At 44.2% G+C, this 18099-nt stretch overlaps 1 protein-coding gene across 2 annotated transcripts in view; it reads right to left on the bottom strand.

Annotated features, from left to right (window-relative positions):
* Window positions 1-18099, bottom strand: part of cd2ap (CD2-associated protein) — a 124936-nt gene that overhangs the window by 52975 nt on the left and 53862 nt on the right. For both annotated transcript variants that reach the window (XM_056294305.1, XM_056294306.1), the window contains 4 exons: window positions 17819-18002; window positions 13259-13359; window positions 10176-10302; window positions 8274-8452 (listed from right to left, as the gene is read on the bottom strand). In XM_056294305.1, the coding sequence (XP_056150280.1) occupies window positions 8274-8452; window positions 10176-10302; window positions 13259-13359; window positions 17819-18002 (591 nt within the window). The remainder of the gene's footprint in view (window positions 1-8273; window positions 8453-10175; window positions 10303-13258; window positions 13360-17818; window positions 18003-18099) is intronic.

Raw genomic sequence — 18099 nt, 5'->3', positions numbered from 1 at the left:
TTCATGACAACTGTACGGGGGTTGGATTTTTTTTATATAACTCACCTGTTTAAATTATATTAAAGTGGCCATACCATGCTCATCCTAGCTCTATATTTTTATTCTGGAGTGTCACTAGAGTGGCTTTGCATGATTCACAGTTAAAAGAACTCCTTATTTATTTCATACTGGCCCTTTATGCAGCCCCTCCGTTCATCCTGTCTGAAATAAGCCGTTTGAGCTTGTTTTAGCTGTGTCTTTAAGCCCCCCCCCCACAAAAGCCCACTGCTTTTTTCTGATTGGCTAACTTCCAGAGCGCTGCCAAGGGGAAGCAGTCAGTGCTTTTCTCCTCATAACCTCAGGGGGAAACAGCTCGACAGGGAAAGAGTTCCGATACAACACCAGAGTAGGAGATTCCGTAAGCAAACTAGAAACCTACCAAGTAACATAATTTCTCATGCTTGATTGGAACTAGCAACTTTTCAAATCCATCCATACATTTTTGAGTCTGGATACGTCCAGAATATGAGAGTGGACAGCACGTAGCAACCAAGATTACATGTAGCAGGATGTCTCTGGTAAATATTACGCTCATTACCTGCTTACTGTGTGACATAACGGTGGATTTACTCTTTCAATCACCAGCCGTATATAAAAACGTTTTTTATATGCTGTCAATAGGTGTACCTGTGGGGAAAAGCGCAAAAATGCCGACTGAAGTGGAAAACGCTTGTCAGGAAATAAAGCTAGTGAATTGTTATTGTGCTGTCGCCAAACGGCTGCATAGTATTTCCCTGTATCGTCAGTTGCTTGTATACTGGAGTACATTAAACGCCTTTACTACTCAAGTGGACTGTTTTGTGAGAACGTCTACATACATTTACCAAGAAGATCGTAGCTTTACAGGCTTTTGGCTTGGAACGTCTTCGCTCGCCTTGAGCAGAACTGCGTTCGATATTGTAGCGAATTCGGGGGGGACAACGCAACCACAGGAGCTGCCGCGGCCGGGAGGCGAACCCGTGTCGCCCGCACCGCAGGAGACGTCGCTAACCGCTCGACTAAAGGGTCAGGCCCGCGAGCCAGCCAACGGCCAGCGTGTCTTCTTATCCATGCACGTTACAATATTATGGAAATTATAGTTGATCGCTATCTACTTGAAAAAGAAATCGTTGTTTGGGGGGATTAGTGGCGTTTATCCTCAGCGTTTGTGAAAATAACGCCACGATTCTGAGCGGGTGTGGTTGAAATAACGGCTCGGCGCGCGGTTGCATCGTTTTGAGCAAATCGCCGTTAGCTCCCCCAAATAATTGTAGCTTCATTGTGTAACCGGTTATTTTCTTGCCCGGTGCGGGATTCGATGCGGGGTGTACTGCACCACAAGGCGACGCCACTAACCGCCCGGCTAAAGGGTCAGACCCGTTAGCTAGCGGCTAGTTTACAATTGTATACGCGCCCATTGTCCACACGGAAACCGTATTCACAAGCCATTTGGTCCGATTATCAGTACGAGGCAAACATTACAGTGATGTGTTACTTACAACTTGCACTTCTGACTCCTCAACACGGCCCTGTACGGTTGGAACAACCCCGCCTTTTAGCGCTAGCCTAGCCTAGCCGAAAATCCGGTGTGAACAAGCAAACACGTTGGTTTACGGCTGTTGGCTGGGAAAACAACAACAAAAACAAAAGAAACTGTATCCAACGTTGGTCTGGCGTGTTCTTCTTTAGGAAAGGCGAACAAATGGAAAATCCACCATTGAAATGCGCCTGGTTCAGGAAAACAGTCCTCGGTAAAATGAAGGACACCAAAAGGTCAGGGTTGTACAACTGAGGGATAGGGGTAATCGCTGATTCTTCGTTTCGTCTTCCTCTGGGAGTCCATATAAAGAGAATTTGCCTTCGCACCAAAGAAAACGGCGTCTTCTCGAAATCGCGCTTATCGAACTCATCCCGGTGTTTCACCAAAGTCTCTGACCGGTCCGCTTCGTTTGAGGGCGGGCCAAACTAGCGGCGTTATGAGAAGGTGTGACATAGTGACGTAGATAAGTAACGGAAACCCCCGCTGGACTACACACAGAGGAAATAGCTCCCTTCCTCAGGCGTGGACGTTGAGCTTTGCAGACGTTTTACATGCACCTCCCAGCTATATAATACGCTAAAGGAAAGGGAAAACCCCCAAAAGCAAGATATGACCTCTTTAATGCTTAAAGGTATGCATAATTAAGGGAGTGGCCGCTTTGAGTGACAGGTGGTTCACGGCAGTGGTATCCATGGCATTGTGTACATTTAAATAGCCATGAACTTGTTTTGGGGCATTGTTCGGTTGATAATATATCCTTCTAAAAAAAATTTTTTTTCAGCGAATCTTAATTGTACTAATGTTGTTCATGTGAAGCAGCCATTTCAAGTTAGTCTTGTCCTAGCGTGCGATAAATTTGGAACGTGACTCCGCATGGCGGGGCCACTGGTCAGGTTACAGGCGAGACTGTGGGCGAGCATAGTGTCCTCGGTTTCTCAGTCAGTTCCACCCCTTGCTCCGCCCCAGGGCCAGCCTCACCTCCAAATATGGTCACGTCCGGTTTCAAAAAACCAAGATGGTGACATGAAATGCCAAACTCGAGGCCTCAGAACGGTAGTCCACAAACCAATGAGTGATGTCACAATGTCTATATCCATTATTCTTATACAGCCTATGTTTAACACATCATGGCCACTGCGGGAGTCGGAGATGAAGGATAAACAATAGTACTGGAAAATCGTCCTGGCTCCCTGAAGTCACCAGTGTGGCAACATTTTGCCTTCCCCAAGAGTAGTCAACAACCAGCACGTCATTGACAGAAAAACTACTTTGTTCCCAATTGACTGGTGAAATAAGTTATTATTACATTTTAAATAAATTATTCAAATTTGACCATAATGCCCTGGTATAGTAAATGTTGCCAAAAAATATGGTGGTTGTATCACAGCTGATATCATGTAGCCTATCTTTTTAAAGAAGAATTGGAGAATGAAATGACAGTTGTCACGGCATAAAACCAATGATCTGTTGATCTAAACAAATCAAGACTAGATAGTCTAAGAGTGGTATAGCCGTCAGTGCGGAAAAAAAAGGTTTAAATAGCAAATGGAATCGCTACCTTAAAAATTGAAAGTCAAATCGAATTGTGGATTTGGAGAATCGTGACACCCCTAATGTTGAGGCACCCTGTCCACAAGAGACCACTTGTGTCTTGAGCTGAACAGGTTGAAGATTTGGCTTGGACTCCACACAAAATGCCCTCAGGCCATAAACCATGACCGTTTATGAGTGATGCAGCTAATCATGTGGCTAACTGATGTGACACCCATCAAAATCATCAAGACAGGGATGGTAAGGGGCATGAAAGAGAGGTATTACTCGAAGATAGCAAAAAGTGAAAGCACAGCACACGGATTTTGATTAATCTGCTCTACAAGAAAGGGCCGCGGTTTAAAACGTGAAGCAATGAGTATCAGTGCACAAACAAGCAGGTGAGAGGATGAAAGGATGCAACCCAAAAGGAATGCTGGGACATTTTAAGATTTGGTTTGTGAGAGGGATTCTGCCAAGTTCACACAGCGGGAAAAGGGTTTCAGTTTTGACATTCCAGTTTACTGGAAAAAAAAACAACAACAAAAACAATGGGAACCACTGGTAGGTATCTTATGTCACCCATTTTGTCACTCATTTGCTCCAAGCCTTACTCAGTAGATCTCAATAAGCAGCATAACAGCAGTTGCTAGGTTGGCTTAAGGAAAAACACTGGTGCCTCACTAATCACGTGAACAAACCTTGGCCCAGAAACTAATAACAAAAGACGAACCCTGAAAATGTCACAGCATCCCTTTATTGTCACGCCTGAGTCGAGAGAAGTGAAGTGAGTGGATTAGTATTGTTTAGGATCGACAAAGCAAATGAGGGCAAGGTGAAGGAATGCTATGACGTGAACTGGAGAGGTGTGGGCTGCCTGAGCAAGGCCATGCGGTATGCGGTGGTATGCCAGGTGTGGAAGACTGTGGAGGAAGCTGTGTTAGCAGTGACAGAGAGTGCAAGATTAGCCGTGAAAGACAGAGAGAGAGAGAGGGAAAAAGAGACAAGAGCTTTAGAGGGAGTTTACAAGCCGACAGACACTGATCAAGCAGCTAGCCTGTTGCTACCCATGTTAGTACTTCATTAACATGCCACTGGCCAAGGTATATCATTCCTACTATCTTTTAACCAAGGTAAAACAAAAAATAGGCGTAAAGTAACATTCAGCATCCAACTCAATTCAACACCGTTTCCATTGCTATATACCAGATTTTTTTCCTTTCCTCAATTTCTTGTCTATGTTAACAGGCTGGATGTGGGCTGTGTTCGACACATGTGCAGTTGTGTTGCTAAGGGACTGAGCAACATTATTTGAAAGACATTTTCCTTTTTTCTCCCCAATTGTCAACTGTACTTGGCCAATTACCCCACTCTTCCGAGCCGTCCCGGTCGCTGCTCCACCCCCTCTGCCGATCCCGGGGAGGGCTGCAGACTACCAAATGCCTCCTCTGATACATATGGAGTCACCAGCCTCTTCTTTTCACCTGACAGTGAGGAGTTTCTCCGGGGGGCGTAGCACGTGGGAGGATCATGCTACCCCCCCCCCAGTTCCCCCTCGCCCCCAAAAAGCCATCCCAACCGACCAGAGGAGGCAGGAGTGCAGCTACCAGGACACACACCCACATCCAGCTTCCCACCCACAGACATGGCCAATTGTGTCTGTAGGGACGCCCGACCAAGCCGGAGGTAACACGGGGATTCGAACCAGCGATCGCTGTGTTTTTTGAAAGAATTCCTATGTTTTTTAACAACAGAAATTTCTATCATTCATGGGTCTTTCTTTTTTATTTGCACAACTTTTGTGTAAGAATGCTGCAAAACAGATGGTTTGCCTGACAGTCAAATATAATGGCCAAAAGGAGTCCACATCTAAAATTTCTGGTTTAGGTAATATTTCTTACTTTGGGTAAGAGTCATGTAAATTAGCTGAAAAGGGCTTTGCGTCAGTTTTCATAAACAAATTTTCTCTTCATTCTGGTCGGGCTCCCTTTGTTTAGACAGTAAACAGCTGGATGAATAGTGTCCATTGCAAATCATATTATACAAATCACGGTTAATGCCAGACAGGGAGACCGCCTCGACAAAGACGGCTTTTAAGCATAAAAGGGTCCCAAAGAACAGCAGGCTGACTTGGATTACACGCAGGGAGCTGGGAGCTCCCAAATCCAATTCAGAGTTTTAAACAGCTTGGATTTACTTGAAAATAACTGATGAAGTCAATGTGGAATGTAAAAACTACCAACACTGCCCGATAAAGGAATCAGTTCAAAAACACGACGCTCGCTGCTGTCAATTGTAAAAAATCCCCCGATAGTTCTGTGGCTTAATAACCCATGTTATGGGTATCATATGATTTTCATACTGATACGTCTAAAAAAATGAGAATTTAAGAGTGATTGTAAAATAAGTAGGAATTTCTATAAAAAAAAAAATTGACTCAATTTCTCTGGCCTGACAAGGCAAGTCTGTTTACCTGAACAAGCGATGCATTGTTCGATTTTGGACTGAATCTTATTTCCTAAAAGCGAATGAAATAACACCCTGCTGGTGGCGCTGGGTCATTTCCTTTGTTTCAGAATTTCCTGGAAACAGGTAAAGATGTTTTGAAACAGGTGGTGAGTAATCTATATCGTTTTAAAATAATGCTCCTCTGGTTGGTCAGGGCACACCCCCCCCCCCCCGGATCGGCAGAGACGGGGTGGAGCAGCGACCGGGACGGCTCAAAAAAAAAAAGAGCAGGGTAATTGGCCAGATACAATTGGGGAGAAAAAAGGGGGAAATTGAAGGGAAAAAAAATGCTGTGAGGTTGTTTTTTTTGGGGGGGGGGGGGGATCATATGCAGGAGCTCCGGCAGCACTACAACACATCTCCACTGGGGATTTGTATTTATGCAAACCGGTGAGGGCAACGTGCCTTGTTATCTGTCGTACTGAGCGAGCTGCCATCTTTACCTCCACCAGGCGCTAGCCTGAAGGGGATTACGCCTTTGGTCATGCACGGATGTGTGTGTGTGTGCTAAGGTGGAAAACCCCGCTTCAGAAAGTATAAGTACTAACCATGTATTTGCTCCACCCATGCACTAAACCAGCTGATTGTAATTGGCACAACACTTCAGCCAGGTAGGAGAACTAATTAGTGAAATCAGCCGGTTTAGTCCATGGGTGGAGCAAATACATGGTTAGTACTTCTACTTTCTGAAGCCGGGTTTTCCACTTCTGTGTGTGTGTGTGTGTGTGTGTGTGAGTGTGCAGCTAATCTTGCATACTACTGAACCTATCAGCCTAATATTGTTTGTGCGCAGTCATGACTGTATGATCATGAAACTCTTGTGGTTGTGGTGATTCAGAACCTTAGGAAAGTGTTTGTTCTCTCTCTCCGTTTTTTAAAATGCAAGCGACTTGAACTACTTTTTCAAGTTTTAAGCTTTTTATTCCAAGAGTTTGATGTCGTTTTTAACCGAGGCTGCTTTTGTCTCTGCTGCGGGGTACAGCGGGCTCAACCCAACTAAGTGGAAACTTCTAAACTTCTTAGTCGGGGCATCAAAGCTCGCTATTTATAAAGGCAGAGACGGTAAAATAGAAGATGGTTCTAATCGAGATGTTACCTCATCGTTTGTGGGTCCGGTGAGGGCCAGGGTGTGGGCTGAATTTACATTCTGATGAGTGACGTGTGATGTGGAACAGCTATGGTGCTAAATCAACGTCATCTGCTCTGTGATAGGTGGAGCTGTATAGAGATGTGCCGAGATACAGATGTGTACAGACGTGCAGATGCAGAGCTCTGCGTTTGGTTAATCAGTTTAGCAGTGTATTAATAACGGGTAGCTTGTTTTCCTTTTTGTTTTGGGTGATTGTTTTCTAGTTATGTTCCATTTTTCTTTTTCTTGTCTATTCATTTATTTATTTAAAGAGTAATGTTTAATTATGATCTTTTACCATTACTCATTTTATTCAAGTATTATTTGTTTTCTATGATTTAATTATCTCTGCATTCATTTTTTTTCTTCCCCCAGTTGATTTTGCTTGTGAGATGTTCATATTAGACCTGGTCGCATTCGTGCAAGGGTCTGCCTACGAGGCTGTGCATCCACAGACTGACAGGCAGGCCCAAGTTTTTATTAGGTAGATTTTGTACTTTTAGCTTGAGCGCTGCATATTAACACTTTTTTTTTTGTATTAAAGCTCCCGGTTGGCTAAAAAAGGGATGGTTCATCGCCAATTTCGAGCACTGGAGAATGGGAGATACGCCTGGCGGAGATCCGCACTCTACTGAGTGCACTCTTCTAGTTTATTCCTTTTTTGATTCAAACCAGGGGAGACTAGGCCAGGGGTGGCTGACCATGTGCCATGGAGAGCCATGTGTATGCAGGTTTTCATTCCAGCAGGACTCCACACACCAGGTGATTTCACTGATTAGCAACCCTTCAACCAAAGAGGAAGAATGTGTCAGTGAAATCACATGGTGTGGTCGGGTTGGAATGAAAACCTGCATACACATGGCTCTCCATGGCACATGGTTAGCCACCGCTGGACTAGATGCTGTCCTCATCTATTGCCTCTGCATGTTATTTTCAAGATACCTATACATGACCTCACAAATTTCAACATAACAGCTGTCGAGTAGAACCCTGTACCCTTGTGTCAGAAGTTGGTTTTCCTTAAAGGAAAATTTCCCTGATGGTTTTGTGTATGTGCAATCACTACTGATGAGTAATCTAGTCAACTGAAGCAATACAGTCCTCACTGCGTGCTATACTGATGAAGAAATTGGCGTTCTCCTGCTCACAGGGTCTTGTCCACAGCATCTACATGTACCAGAATGCATTGCATGCAAGCCTCTGTATCGCCATCCATAAAACCCTCTGTGCTAGTGTTGTGGGGAGTCATTTCTACCATCTGAAACGTAGCTTAGCCAAAAGAACGAGGATGTGTTTTGTTTTGTTTTTTATTGATAGCGTGTTAAGAGAAGTGTATTAGAAACCCTGCTAGACTAGTTTTTCAGTTGGAGCCAGAAAAACGTTCACTGCCGCTCCAAACATGCAGAAACGATGGGGAATAACTGCAGGTGTTTTTCATGTGCTATTCGCTGTCACGGCTAAACAGAGATGAGGTTGAAAATCTGTGAAATTTCCGTTTAAAGTAAACTGTTGATTAAAACTGTGGAGGGCAGTTGAATTCACACTCACCTTGTCCTTCCTGTCCTCGGTCTCGGGGCTGGGCAGTCGGACCTTTAGCTTGACCGAACCTTCCCTGAATATGTCTCCGAAGCCGACCCCCCGGATCTTTTTGGGCTGCGCAATGACCCCGTTCCCCGGGGAAGTGTGAGGGGAGGTGGGGGTGACAGCTGCTTCCCTACCACTTCCGTCTGGAGAGATGGGGGGGGGGTTACAGGGTGAGAAATATGGTGACATAGGTTTATTTACAGGCATCATACCACTCTCGTACTGTGCTGCTTACTTTCTTGCGGCATCCAACAACACACACAGCTTTCTCATTCTCTATCACACTACCTCACGCTACGTTTCACCTCGACTGCTGTGTGTGCAAGTTGTGTGTGTGCGTGTGTGCAAAAGAGAGGCAACAATTCAAAGATTGATTACGGTTTAATAAAGAAGATAATAGATCATGCAACAAATGCCAGACTTCGCTCATGCAAAGAGGTAAAACTTGAAATATGATTGAGGATGGCTCCCAGCCGGGTGCTTCAAGTTGAATCAGGCACGAAATGCCTGCTCGGTCACCCAGAATGCCTTGCATGCTATTTGGAACTGATTTCCTGCATTCAAATAGTCTCACAGCTAACATTAGCTTAGCTGCTAGTCTGGCCAGCCACGCTTATTGTGCACAGCTTTGTGGGTCTGCACAAATATTCTGAGTCAAGAGTTTTGTGATTGCACGGTGACAAAGTTGTACAGTAAAAAAAGCTCAGTTTTTATTTTTTTACTATTCTGCTTTGGGATTGGAAGCAAAATGTCAGCCAATCATGACCAAAGAATCAATTCAAGACATATTTTCACTACAGAATCAGCATGTTTACAGTGTCATACAGGTAATATCCAATATATGAGAAAGGAAACAAAAAGAGTTAAATTGAATGGTTAAGAAGGAAATGATAGAGAGTCAACAGATGAAATCTTCACAAAATCCAACCCGAGACATTTGGGCTGGCCAGTTCTAGAAAATCTTCCATTTTACAGTAAATGTCACATGCAGAGAACTTCACTTCAGGACCATGTGTACAGCCCAATGCAGGAGCACAATAACAAATGTAAACATGTGGCCCAACACACCCACATTCCTATAATATACACACACACACACACAAGCCTTTTAAACAACCACTGTAGTTTTCCGATCACAGAAAAAAGGCAGACACATCTCTCGCAGGAGTCTGGCCGTCACAGTAAATCCTTAACTAACCTGTTGAGGCTTGTCACGCCTTTGTGGCAGTCACACCTAAACATTTCTGCAGCTAAACCTGGCTCCAGTTCTGCCTCGGCTAGTGACTCCTACTCAGTGGAATATGGCAGCAAGCTATTTTGTAATACTTTTTACAAACGATTGTTCGCTGCAAACCAGCGAAGAGAAACAACGCTAAGGAGACAACAAAAAAAAGTACAAAAAAAGACAATGTGCTTGGATGCTGTGCCTGAAATAACCTGCAGCCATTCACATTTTAGATTTCAGAATACTTGAGATTTAGAAATAAAAATGTCGGTTAGTTCGTTTTTGCGTGGGAGCAATGGCTGACTGAGTAAAGGGTGAAAGAATTGCGAGTGATTCTGCCGGCGCTTTTCAAGTGGCAGGTTTCCTTGAATGTAAACACACCTTGAACACGGAAAGAGCCGAGGCAGAATAACAAACGGGTAAAAGCCGAAGAAGAGCAGACTGAAAGCCCAGATAGCAGGAATAGCTTTGGTAACTCACTGTGTGAGCCAAACTCGCCTTTGTAACTGGTTTTCCTCCGTACCAAGACTCCCCACAGCATCTACTCAAGCAGTTCCTATGGACGTGCTCTGGACTCAACACAGCTGGGCTGCACCTCTACATCTGCAGAGCTCTAAGGGTACACTCTCTCTCTCTCTCACCTGTCTCATCTGCTGTGGAGTCATTGGACTCTCCGTCTTCTCCCGTCGTATCCACCTCTTTCACAAAATTGGAAGGGAAGAGTCCCGACTTGCCATTCATCGTACCGCTCCACCAGCCCTCCTCAACCTGCGCGCGCACACACACACACACACACACACACACACACACAGGACATTTACAGATCCACCCTCCCCTATGTTTTCTTTGTCATGTTTAAACATCGGGATCTGGAGGTTGTGTGGTCTGGTGTGGCTCAATGGCTGACAGCGTGGGTTTGAATACCTATGCTGTCGGCCCACCATGACAGTGCGACCCACTGCGAAACCCAATGCTAAGACTCCCTCACACTACAGTGAGGCACTTTTGATAACGTATCTACCAAACAGCATACGCTTCTCTATCAGACTTAAATAAAAAATAATAAAATAGTATATAACAATATTAATATATAATTATAATAATAATAATAATATAATATCTACGCATATATTTTCGTAATGTGTGTGTGTGTGGTGTTAGTGTAGATAGCGGGACCGAAAACTAAAGCACTTATGATCCTAATTCTTTTTGGAGGTGGTAGGTATTGTCTCAGAGAGTACAGGATAAATCCCAGAAAATTAAAATTATGCATAATTATGCATAAATATGCAAAATATGCATTTTTCTAAAAATGGCTAAAACCCACTTTTCTCGGCATTTCAGATTATTCTGAGCATCTTTTATTTTTTCACCTATATAAGAAAAAATTTCCTGGACTTAGAAATGTTTTGGCATTATGCAAAATATATGCATTTTTGCAAACATGCACTTATGATCCTAATTTTTTTTGGAGGTGGTAGGTATTGTTCCAGAGAGGAACAGAAAAATAGAAAATTAAAATATAATTATAATAATTATGCATAATTATGCAAAATATGCATTTTCTAAAAATGGCTAAAAACCACTTTTCTTAGCATTTCAGATGATTCTGAGCATTTGGGGGGAGGGAGTTGGAGTGGGGGGGGGGTTTAGGGGCAGGGGGAAGGCGGTTAGCTGGCAGGATGAAGAGGAGGGAGATTTAGACAGGTGGATAACCAAACCGCTACATTGTAGCGGTTTTCTTCTAGTATAATTATAATAATAATAATATAATATATAATTATAATAATAAATGCAGTCTATTTCTTATTTATTCTCTATCAGATTAAAAAGATAATTACAGCTAAATGTGACAAAATTTAGAAATGGAGAAATTAAATGACTAAAATAAAAGAGGGTCAAAGGCAGCGTGGAATACAAGTTTAGGAAACATCCACACAAAATAATGCACCAGTCTAGAGTGCACTTTAGTGGATAATAGTAACAACCACAGTAGCCGGGGGTAAAAGGGACGGATGAAAAACAAAAGATTAATATTAAGATTAGAGCAAATTAGCACAGCCCTTGTATCTGCCTTGACTCAGAGAACAGCAGACTAGACCCAAACAAAAAAAGAGATAAGGAAGAGTCAGAGTTAAGCCTTTACTGGCTGTAGTTGAGACCTTTTTGATGAGAATTGATTGCTGTTACTGGGTAAAAAATATGATACATCTCCCGCATTTAACCGACTACTTTTTGGGAGCAGACAACTACTAAAAAGGAGCAGTCGTGAATGCCCTACTGCAAGCACGCGCATGGTTGACTTCGATCAGGTAGCGGCGGCAGTGTCCAAACCAAAACATTATGTATTCAGGTATGAGCGCCGAAAGTAAATGAGACGTCGTTTGTATTTCGCAAGTCAGCAAATCACTCGCTATTGATCCCAGCACAGAGCTGGAGGAACACTGGGTGAACCAAAAATAATTCGCCTTATCCACCTCACCGCCATGTTTGTTTGACTGACATGAGGGGGATTAGACGCGGTTGTTAAAACTCCGCTATGAAAATACAATTTCCAGAGTAGGATTAATCACAGTCACAGCTGGAAACCATCTCAGTACCTACAATAAAACAGTTCCCATGGCTGAGCTATGTTTTCTTACCATTTTTTTATTGCTTTAGAATGAATCAAAGTCTTCATTTTATATCATGAATACCATCCATCCATCCATCCATTAGCTGAACCGCTTATCCTGCTCTCAGGGTTGCGGGGATGCTGGAGCCTTTTCCAGCAGTCATGGGCGGCAGGTGGGGAGACACCCTGGACAGGCCGCCAGGCCATCACAGAGCCAACACACACACACATTCTTACCTAGGGACAATTTAGTACAGCCAATTCACCTGACTTACATGTCTTTGGACTGTGGGAGGAACATGGAGCCCCTGGAGGAGACCCACGCAGACACAGGGAGAACATGCAAACTCCACACAGAGGACGACCCGGGATGACCCACCAAGGTTGGACTACCCCGGGGGCTCGAACCCAGGACCTTCTTTCTGTGAGGAGACCGCGCTAACCACTGCACCACCATGCCGCCCATCATGAATACCATGACAGTTTAACACATCAGGAGTCTTTTAATCATGGACCCCTTCTCCCGGTAGGTGAAAAAGGGGATGGTTTGTCGCACCAGAGTCCGAGCACTGGAGAAGGGGAGATACGCCTGGAAGAGATCTGCACTCTAATGAGGGCACTCTCCTAGTTAAGGACTTCGGTTCATGGAGAAGATAAAATATGAAAAACTAAATCTATGCATACGTGTCTCAAAAATTGCAGACAGCTGATCTGTTTATTCCTAAATAGAAAAAGATCTTTACATAAATAGGCCAAGGCTAGAGTGCCAACCTTAAAGAGACATAAATCTAAATTTCATTTCACTTGATCCAACATTCTCCATTCCAATAGGAGCCATTTAGGTAGTAGGCCTTTACAGACAGTAAGGTCAGCTACTGTCATGTAAAAGCTGCCTTGCAATCATATTTACTAACTTGTTCAGTGATGCAAATGAAGTCGCTATTACCTCTGTACACAAATTAATATGGGTGCATGAAAATATTCCACGCAGTGGCTTCATCGTCGCGCCACTTTAACTGCCGCCTGTTTATAAGATTCAAGGTGTCAGCTCACCGAAATTGAATAATTTCCTGCTCGTCAAAACGTAACTTTAGAAGACCTTTAACATACCTCTTCGTTGATGTCTACAATGTCTCCGATTTTAAGCTCCAGCTCGTCCTCGTTCTGTGGTGCATACTCAAACAAGACCTTGCACTGACGCTTCTTGGGCTCTGGAATGACAAAAGGGAAAACAAAGGAAGGAATTAAATGCAACGTTAAGTCCAAAAACCTGTTTAGAAGCCCAGAAGACACACAAATAGAGGTTGGGCCTCACATCCTCGCGTGTGTACACAATTGTTTACATGCATCCCCAACTCCTCCAGCATGCCAAAGGGTGGGGGGGGGGGGCAGTGTGGGAACTGGGACAGGGAGACAGGCAGATAGAAGAGCTGTTAAACCAACAACACGCTTTTTATAAGGAACTCTGGGGGGTTTCTAAACAAGGTGATCTCCTGGCAAGCAGCGGACACACCCTGCTAAGCAAGCACAGCTGCCCGCAGAAAATTCCACCACCACCAAGGAAGAGCTGGTTTTGACTCTCATGAAAGAACCGCAAACGGCAGTAGAACAAGTTTCACCAGCCAAATGATCCCCACCAGTGACTCGGAATCCACTTAATGAGGCTAGGTGTGTGTGTGTGTGTGTGTGTGTGTGTACACATGTTCTCCTTGTCTTTATTGTGTTTGGATTACATTTTCTGTGGTACACAGAGGAAATGAATGGGTGGGAAGGCGGTATATCTATTGTCATAGTTAACAATACTCAGAGAAAACTATAAAATTTGACAATGAGGGGGTCATTTTTATGCACTGGAGGCAATAAGAAACCAGCTGTTTTCCTGCAATGGTGTAATGCAACTGCTGTGATGGTTAATACAGTGATTTGTTTACTATTGTGGGAGTGCTTCATGCCAGAGTTCGGTGAGTCTGAGGAAATAGTGACCTTCAAACATACCGCACAATTTGTTTAGTTTCCTCCCACAGTCCAAAGACATGTAGGTCAAGTGAATCAGCTGTACTAAATTGTCCCGAGGTGTGAATGTGTGTGTGTGTGTGTGTGTGTGTGTTGGCCCTGTGATGGCCTGGCGGCCTGTCCAGGGCATCTCCCTGCCTGCCGCCCAATGACTGCTGGGATAGGCTCCAGCATCCCCACAACCCTAAGAGCAGGATAAGTGGTTTGGATAATGGATGGATGGATGAATTTTTAACCACCGGCTGCAGAGATGTTGTTTCTAACCCCCGCTGGTAGTGTTTTGGAGCACACTCCACGGATTATATTTACACCTGGCTGATTCTGGCCAATATCTGATCCCAGTTCAGGCCAGAATAGCTCCGGAGGTGTTCATGTAGAGCCTATCACGTTCTGATCACAGCATATGCTGTCTGTATGGTTTACAATTTGTGCATAATGTGTGCAAATGTCTTATCCACACAATGTATACAGATGCCAATTATATGTTAATACCAGGGGTACATTGGGTCTTATTGCCTGATGAACAGCATGATGCACTGTTGCTTGTTGTTTTATCTCTGGGTAATCTACTGCGCCCACTGGGAACCACACTCCAAAGAAGCAAACCTGCTTCTGTTCATTATGTTTAGACCACGTATTCACTTCAGCAGCATGTACTCTGCAGCACTCTGGTCAGTGAACAATAATACGTCTCTTCTAAAACCAGGAGCACTGGAGGTGGGTTCAAACTGTTCAACCATGGTGTGGATGGGAGGAGAAATGGGGTAGGGGTAATCCTGAAGGAGCACTATGTCAAGGGTGTGTTGGAGGTGAAGACAGTGTCGGGCAGAGTGATGAGTATGAAGCTCGAAATCGAAGGTGTGATGATTAATGATGTTGGCACATATGCCCCGCACGTTGGGTGTGAGATAGAGAGATGAAGAAAGTAGACAGGAGTACAAAGAGATGCAGCGTAAGGTGAAGAGAGAGGTGGCAAAGGCAAAGGAAAAGGCATATGACGAGTTTCATGAGAGGTTGGACACTTAAAGAAGAAAAAGACTTGACAGAGGGAGTGAGGTGGGAAGGATGTGCAGCAGGTTAGGATGATGAAGAATAAAGATGGAAATGTGCTGACAAGTGAGGAGAGTGTGTTGAAAAGGTGGAAATTGTACTTTGAGGGGCTGATGAATTAAGAAAGAGAGAGAGAGCGAGAGAAGGTTGAATGGAGGATAAGCAAGGATGAAGTGAGGGCGGCTATGAAGAGGATGAAGAGTGGAAAGGCGGTTAGTAAAGATGACATACCTGTAGAGGTATGGAGGTGTTTAGGAGAGATGGCAGTGGAGTTTTCAACTAGATTGTTTAACACAATCTGGGAAAGTGAGAGGATGCCTGAGGAGTGGAGAAGAGTGCTGGTGCCGATTTTCAAGAATAAGGGTGATAAGCAGAGCTGTAGTAACTATGGAGGTATAAAGTTGATCAGGCACAGCATGAAGATATGGGAAAGAGTAGTGGAAGCCAGGTTAAGAGGAGAGGTGACGATCAGCGAGCAGCAGTATGGTTTCATGCCAGGGAAGAGCACCACAGATACGATGTTTGCTTTGAGAGTATTGATGGAGAAGAATAGAGAAGGTCAAAAGGTTACATTGTGTCTTTGTGGATTTAGAGAATGAATATGACAGGGTGCCGAGAGATGAGGAGTGGTATTGTATGAGGAAGTCGGGTGTGGCAAAGAAGTATGGTGGAGTGGTGCAGAATATGTATGAGGGAAGTGTGACAGTGGTGAGGTGTGCGGTTGGAATGACAGATGGGTTCAAGGTGGAGGTGGGATACATCAAGGATCAGCTCCGAGCCCTTTCTTGTTTGCAGTGGTGATGGACAGATACAGCAGGATGGACAGGGTTTACAAGCCAGTCAAGGGTTTTAAACAGGAACCTCGGATTGTGTTTATTGTCCCGAATTAGGCCCGAAAAGTAGGCAACTCTAGCCTCTTTCATGTTTTTGTTGAGCATGGACGGCAGTTCTTTCAGACAGAGGAGATGGGCCCTGAGTTTGAATTTCTTCTACCTACGCTCCACTCTTCTGACTTCCCTTTTCAGATGATGGGCGTTGTCATTAATCCAGGGGTGTGTTGGGAGCTGTGGTATCTAGCGCAGAAGCACACTGAACATTGAACCAGGTTACAAGATCATTAACACTGGAAGAGCCCGGGGGGGGGGGGTTTACAGGAATCAGAGAAACAGGATGAAAAAGTAGCTGCAGAGTTGGCATTGAAGAAGCGAGGGTGCACTATGCGCTTTTGTGGTTGAGCAGAAGACTGAAGCATGGTGTCAAAAACAATGCATTTGTGGTCACAATAAACATGAAAAGAGTTCAAAGTCAGCGCGAGGGTAAAAACAAGGTCAAGAGTGTGACCGTGGTCATGCATAGAGCCAGACACATGTTGAACAAGCTTAAAAGAGTTTGCAATATTTAAAAAATTGCTTGCAAGAGAATTTGAGAGGTTGTCAGTGTGCATATTTAAATCACCAGCCATAATAATGCTATTGAGAACCACCTAAGTTAACAGCTCAGAGAGTTCATTTAAAAAAATTGTTAGGTTTGGGCGGTAGGTAGATTGAAAGTACCCCATGTAATCTGATTACAAATGAAATTATTCATAAAAACAACTGTAATACCTCCACCATGGCCAGTGAGCCTAGGGAGATTGAGGGTAATAGGAAGGACAGAGCTCTATAAAGAGGGCAGCAGTCCCCAGTTTCAAACCGGATCTCAGTTAGAAGTAAAGAATTCAGATTATGAGATAAAATGAGATTAAAAACAAAAGTCCTGTTTAACATAGATCTTATGTTACATGACACAAACACTGTTGGGAGTCAGAGGCTTGACGGTGAGTGAACTCTTGATGGAGATCTGAGAAAGGTTGCTAGTATTAAGAGTAGACTGACAGTGTTTGACACGTTTTGGTGGTGTGTTGTTAATTATGACAGAGATAGGATGGGCTGGGAGGGGAACAGGCTCAGCCAGAGAAATAGAGGGCTATATCCTGTCAGAGGGAAAGCTAGAGGGACACATGAGAAGAGTCTGATACGTGATCTCTGCATGCAGCTAAATGTCAGGCTGAAAAAGCTGATAAAAATTTGCCATGTGACGTAGCAAAGAGACTTTCATTTTGCATGTTTAACCCAGTACCTCTTTCTGATCAGTGTCGCTGAGCTTGAATCCAAAATATTGCTATGTAACAGAGGTCACTTTTTTTTTTGCCCACCAGTTCAGCGTCAGCCTGCTCGTTGGCATCCATTTCCACCTGGTCTGCACATCGGCTAGTCATGTGACCATACACTGCACACGCCTCACTGCCTAAACAGAGACTGATTGGTCATCTCATTACGTATGGGCGTAAATAATGAGCAGACTGCACTAAGTTGTCACGTTCATACACACACATTTTTTATCTGATGAAATTACAGACTTTTGCGGGTATATTTTCGCACAAGCTGACGTTGCGATTGTGATTAGATTAATGCGCAACTTTTTCACCTTCCCAAACTCAATAGTCCAATCCAGTGTGAAAGCAACCTAACAACAGCACAATCATACACAGACCCCCATATGTGCACACACATACACACAAACCTGCCCATATGTGTACACACATACACACAAACCCCTGTGACCTACTCTTCCTGGGCGTTGGCGGCTGTGCATGGGGCTGGAAGGCACCGGCTGGGATGCCGTAGTGGCTCATCCTCTGGACCAGGTTAGCCACATTTCCCGCACTCCGTTCCCTCCTCTGGGCCTGAACAGACTCCTCTTTCACCTCATTCTTTGTTTCCTTGGCCTCTTTGGCTTCCTTCTTGACCTCCTGAAAAACAGCAGGGACAGCGGTTAATGGTTGATGAGGGTTTGGGTTTGTTTTGTCCCCCCCCCCTTTCTGTGCAATCAGACTTTTAGGGAACTCA

This window comes from Lampris incognitus, chromosome 15 (genome assembly GCF_029633865.1).
Source record: "Lampris incognitus isolate fLamInc1 chromosome 15, fLamInc1.hap2, whole genome shotgun sequence".
NCBI classification, from domain to species: Eukaryota; Metazoa; Chordata; class Actinopteri; order Lampriformes; family Lampridae; genus Lampris; species Lampris incognitus.
The sequence above is the reverse complement of the archived record's forward strand: the minus strand, read 5'-3'. Positions and strand labels throughout refer to the sequence as shown.